General features: G+C 33.7%; 1 protein-coding gene across 3 annotated transcripts; it reads left to right on the top strand.

The window, feature by feature from the left end:
- Positions 1-335: 335 nt before the first annotated feature.
- On the top strand, positions 336-4642 carry LOC141605470 (protein yippee-like). 3 transcript variants are annotated; one of them, XM_074424263.1, is made up of 7 exons: positions 340-552; positions 658-751; positions 828-941; positions 3076-3119; positions 3765-3873; positions 4059-4114; positions 4330-4642. In XM_074424263.1, exons 3-7 carry the CDS (start codon positions 846-848, stop codon positions 4412-4414), a joined length of 390 nt encoding a protein of 129 aa, XP_074280364.1. In that variant the 5' UTR covers positions 340-552; positions 658-751; positions 828-845; the 3' UTR covers positions 4415-4642. The 3 variants fall into 3 exon arrangements, with proteins under 3 accessions (XP_074280372.1, XP_074280364.1, XP_074280358.1); XM_074424271.1 differs by lacking the exon at positions 658-751 and having other exon boundaries at positions 336-476; XM_074424257.1 differs by lacking the exon at positions 658-751 and having other exon boundaries at positions 341-552.
- Positions 4643-4955: the final 313 nt, after the last annotated feature.

Raw genomic sequence — 4955 nt, 5'->3', positions numbered from 1 at the left:
TTGTAAAAAAAAAAAAATTATTTTCGTAACATAATATTTTATTTTGATAACTTGAATATTTAAATAAATCAGTATTCATCATAAATATTGGATAATCAAAATAAAACCGAAATATGAATATAATAAAATGTAAACTTTGAGCTTTTCTCCTTTTGGGCCAGTCCTATGTTATAAGATGGTCCTATATGAGAGTTACTGTTATATTTTATATCAGTTTATAGTTGTCGAAGACAAAAATTGTCCAAATTAATAAGAGTGTTGATGATCGACCAATAGCAAGTTAGCAACCCCCTTCTAAAAATCTAAAATTCAATCATGGGTTTGGCTGGAGTGAAGCCCAACCCACTGAAGAATCAGAATTCACAAATAGACCGTCTTCCCGTGCACGTCTTGTCAGCCTTTGGTTGCAATTAAAAATGAGAGGAAAAAAATGGCATCAGAGATAAAAATGAAAAAGAAAAGAGAAAAGATGGAAGGTATAAACTATGAATGTTGGTATAAGTGTAACTTCACGTTATCATCATCGTTTCTTGCATTTTAATCACTGCACAGGTATCATCACCATAACCCACCTATTCTTTTTACCTTTATATCCCCTAAATAAAAATATTAATCATTATATAATTATTTGCACATTGCACCCCTAATTTCTTCTAGATTCCTTGCTTATACAGTACACTAGTAGAATCATCCTAATAATTGGTTCATCAGATTCATCATTTATCAAGCAATCATCCGAAATTCTGAACTTGTAATTCTTTCTTGTACTCTCCCTTCGTTCCGATCATTTGTTTACGTATTTTAATTGTGATTAAATCTTGGTTTAGATTATCGATTGAGGAGAAATGGGGAGACTTTTTGTGGTGAATTTGGAGGGAAAGATGTACAGTTGCAAGCACTGTAGGACTCACCTTGCTCTAACTGCAGATGTTGTTTCCAAGGTCTCATCTTTTTTCCATTTACAAACTTTGCCCTTTGATTTTCATGTTGCGTTGTGAATTGGGTTTTGGTTTAAATTGCATTTTTTTTTTGTTCACAAATTCTGTTTTTTTTTTTTTTTTTTTTTTTTTGTTAGGATTAACTTGATGGTTGACTTATTATTTTGATTGGGGTTTGTTTATCTATGCTACTCTATTAAATGATACAGAAATGTCTTGGTGAATTAATTATTAAAGAAATTTTTTTTTTGTTCACAAATTCTGTTTTTTTTTTTTTTTTTTTTTTGTTAGGATTAACTTGATGGTTGACTTATTATTTTGATTGGGGTTTGTTTATCTATGCTACTCTATTAAATGATACAGAAATGTCTTGGTGAATTAATTATTAAAGAAATCTTATCGGGATTGTGTTATTGTTTTCTTGATTATAATTTACAATACAGGAAAATTTGGAAGCTTTCCACTTTGCTGATTACTTTTACACTAAAACTTGGGAGAGACGGTCTCTCACTAAGTTATTGAGAGACCAATTTTTCGTACCTTTTTATTTGTATTTCGTACCCCTTTTATTGTTGATCGTGACATAGTAATTTCGTACCAATTTACATAATAAATGTACCCATTTTATCATTAATCATGATTTGTACCTATTTTATTATCTTTAGTACCACTTTTTCTTAAAATTGTACAATGGTCTCTCAATAAAGCTTATTAAGAGACCGTCTCTCAGAAGACCTACTCTTACTTTTAGGGGGCATTTGGTACGGGAAAGAGTAAGGGAATGAAATCAGGTAAGGGTAAGAGGGGGAAAGAAATGGGATCACCCATATTATACTCGGGTGTTTGGTTGAAAATTAAAGTTTAATTTGTCAACATAAATAGCAGTCTTTCAAATAACATGTAAAAGAGTCTGTCCATTCATTTTTATACCCATAATGTAAGCACAAATACTATCCTACAACTAGTTGTATAATAGCTATGTACAACCGCGTCAAAGTTATCGAGCTCTCACACAAAGTTGTTGAGTTATTTTAAAAGTTATTGAGCTTAATAATTATTCTGTTAAGCTCAACAACTTTGTAACATAACTCGATAATTTTGTTAATAGAGCTCGACAACTTTGTAACAAAGCTCCACAACACTAAATAAGTTGTATATACAACCGGTTGTATAATACATTAACTTTAATGTAAGTTAAGTTTGGTGCTAATTTCATCGGAATTCGGAACATTTAAATCACGTTGGTGATGACCAAGTTTAGCATTCAGATTTTGATATGTGAGTGGTGGGTGCATCAGATATTAAGCTACATAGAGGATTTTATATCTTATCATTACATTTGAATTGTTTGAGTCTTTGTTTTTCAAGGGCATTTGATAAAAAACAAAAGGTGGATGTCTTGTTTCACTTTCTTTCTGTTCTTTTTTATAGTTACTACCTGTTCTCATTTATAATGTCTCAATTTTTTCTGATGGTCATCCGATGCTAACTTTAACCACTCGCGTCATTAAATATCGTGAAATTGTCAAAACTACCTTGACCAAACTAATTTTCAAAACGACTACCTTATTACACCATTATTTCCGTAAGAGTTCTGAAGTCGTGACAAATGATATGGCGATATATCAGGATAGTGTTTTTGTTTAATTAGCATTATGCTGTTGTAGTAGCCAAAAATAGAGCCTTACACTTCATTTGCTACTCATCGAGGGGGATCTTTAATCCTTGTATTGAGTTGATGTCATGTTATTGGAAAATTTTCTCACTTTTATATGGTATATAAAACAACTGTTATGGTTGTTATGAAATTCAGCATGTTTATTTGAGCTTTGTAGAGCTCGACATCATTTAAAACCATTGATGCTTTTGATATTTGGTATGGACATTCCGACATTGATAGTTGTTGGACATTAATAGTGGTGGTGTGATTGTTCATAATATTCGAACACTGTACAATGAATTGTGGCTGAGGGTATTGGGAGGGATCAACATGAATCTGCTAGTTGTGCTAATGTTCATGGGGTCAGGCCGATATGTTAATGCCAATTGTTTTTCTATTATTGATCTTTGTTATATGTAGATGCTTAAATGGCTAGTCCATTGTCTGACTACAGTTTTATATGTATTGTTGATTCAGTCTTTTCACTGCAGGCATGGGAAGGCTTATCTCTTCAACAAAGTGTAAGTTTTCTCAAAGTTGTCAATTCGATTTTTAAGCGAGATTATAGGATATATTACACGAAACTACAATTGGACACACGATGCCATACCCATTGCTCATTTAACAAATATAGAAATGAAATTTATATTCATATGCTAAACCTCGAAAGTTAGGCGTATATATTGTATTTCCACAAGATTCCTTGTATGAGATTTTTTCCTTCTATATTCAATGTAGCGAAAACCTCGCTATTCTGTGGCCTTTGAATATGATGCAAGAAAGCAAAATGGCTCATGAAAGTGTGTGCGATCCTTATATTTCGAAGTAGTAGTTGATCGGTTCAAGTTGACTCTTGATATAACATTGGGGAATTGGGGTCGTAATATTGTTGTCTGATTCATTCTGTGAGGTTAATAACTTCACACACACACACAGCATAGTTGTTCACTTGTTCTCCTTGACTTTGTTGACTTTTATTCGTCCTTTGGTTGATATGGTCCCAGTCTCATACTCTCATGTTTATAATAACTTGAATTGGTGCCTTATGCAATGAGTCATTGACATATCATAGTTAGGCATTAAAATATATTTGGATAATTTCAGGTCAATGTGTCGGAGTGAAATTCCCTTTCGTCATTGAACTAAATGTTTATATGGTTTGACAGTGTAAATGTAACTATCGGAGAAGCGGATGATAGAATGATGATGACTGGGTTGCATACAGTGGCTGATATATTCTGTGTAGGCTGTGGATCAATTATAGGCTGGAAATATGTAAGCTTTGCAGACCTAAACATATCTAAAAATTATATTCACCTGTTTACATGGGATAGTTAATTGTATGAGAGAGTCTGAGCACCGTCTCACACGCAAATACCACTGTATGTCTCATGTAAGTTTGTTTGTAGTTGGGCAAATTGTTAGTTGTTAGTTTACTGGTATGGAGTGTCTTCTTTCAGGAGATTGCCCATGAAAAGAGCCAAAAGTACAAGGAAGGGAAATCTGTACTCGAGAGGTCAGTGCATATCTCGGATTTAGGTTAATCAAACATGTGTCGTTAGTTTAACATTTGAGAGTAGAGCTACTTGTGCGTGACAATATGGCATTTGATCTAGGCCGCCAAATTAGTGGATAATGACAATATGTCGTGCCACCCCTGTGACCGCCTATTCGCCTAAGATGGCATTTGATCAACTGTATTTGAGAGGTTGGTTTGTGTTGTTTAAGCAGGTATAAAATCTTCGGCCCTGATGGTAGCAACTATTGGGTGAGCCGTGATGCCCATATTGGTGGAAGCGATGCAGATGAAGGCTGATGAAATAGAGTTAAATGATAATTAAGGCCACTTAATCTCCAATTGTACATAGTTTAACCTTGAATATCATTCCATTCGTACGTATGGATCTCCTCAAAATTGTTTGCTTATTATGAACCTTGGCCAGCTGAATGTTTGGCCACATTGACATAATGGGGGAACACTTCATTGTCTAGGGAAAACACTTTTGTCATTTATACTATTCAGGACTTCTTGTACATTCAAAAACGTTACTCTGTACTCTGTCCATGCTATTGAATGTCAAATATTATGGAATGGAGTTGGAATCTTTGGGTAAAAGTTGGGTATGAGATTAGAGGGGGTTGGAATGGATTTAGAATCCATTCGGATTCTAACTTCATTCCAAAATAGCTCAACCAAACATTAAAATAGATTAAATCCATTCCATTCCAACTCCTCCAACCAAACACCCTAGCCTTTCTCAAAGTTTATTAACGTAACAAATGATGAAAAACCGAAAATGTGTAACCATGGACCTAAATCGAGGTAGTTGAAATTGATATTAAAGGGTCGTTTGGTT

The sequence above is a fragment of the Silene latifolia genome, chromosome 1 (assembly GCF_048544455.1).
Source record: "Silene latifolia isolate original U9 population chromosome 1, ASM4854445v1, whole genome shotgun sequence".
Classification (NCBI taxonomy): Eukaryota; Viridiplantae; Streptophyta; class Magnoliopsida; order Caryophyllales; family Caryophyllaceae; genus Silene; species Silene latifolia.
Note: the sequence above shows the minus strand (reverse complement) of the source record. Positions and strands in the feature narration are given on the sequence as shown.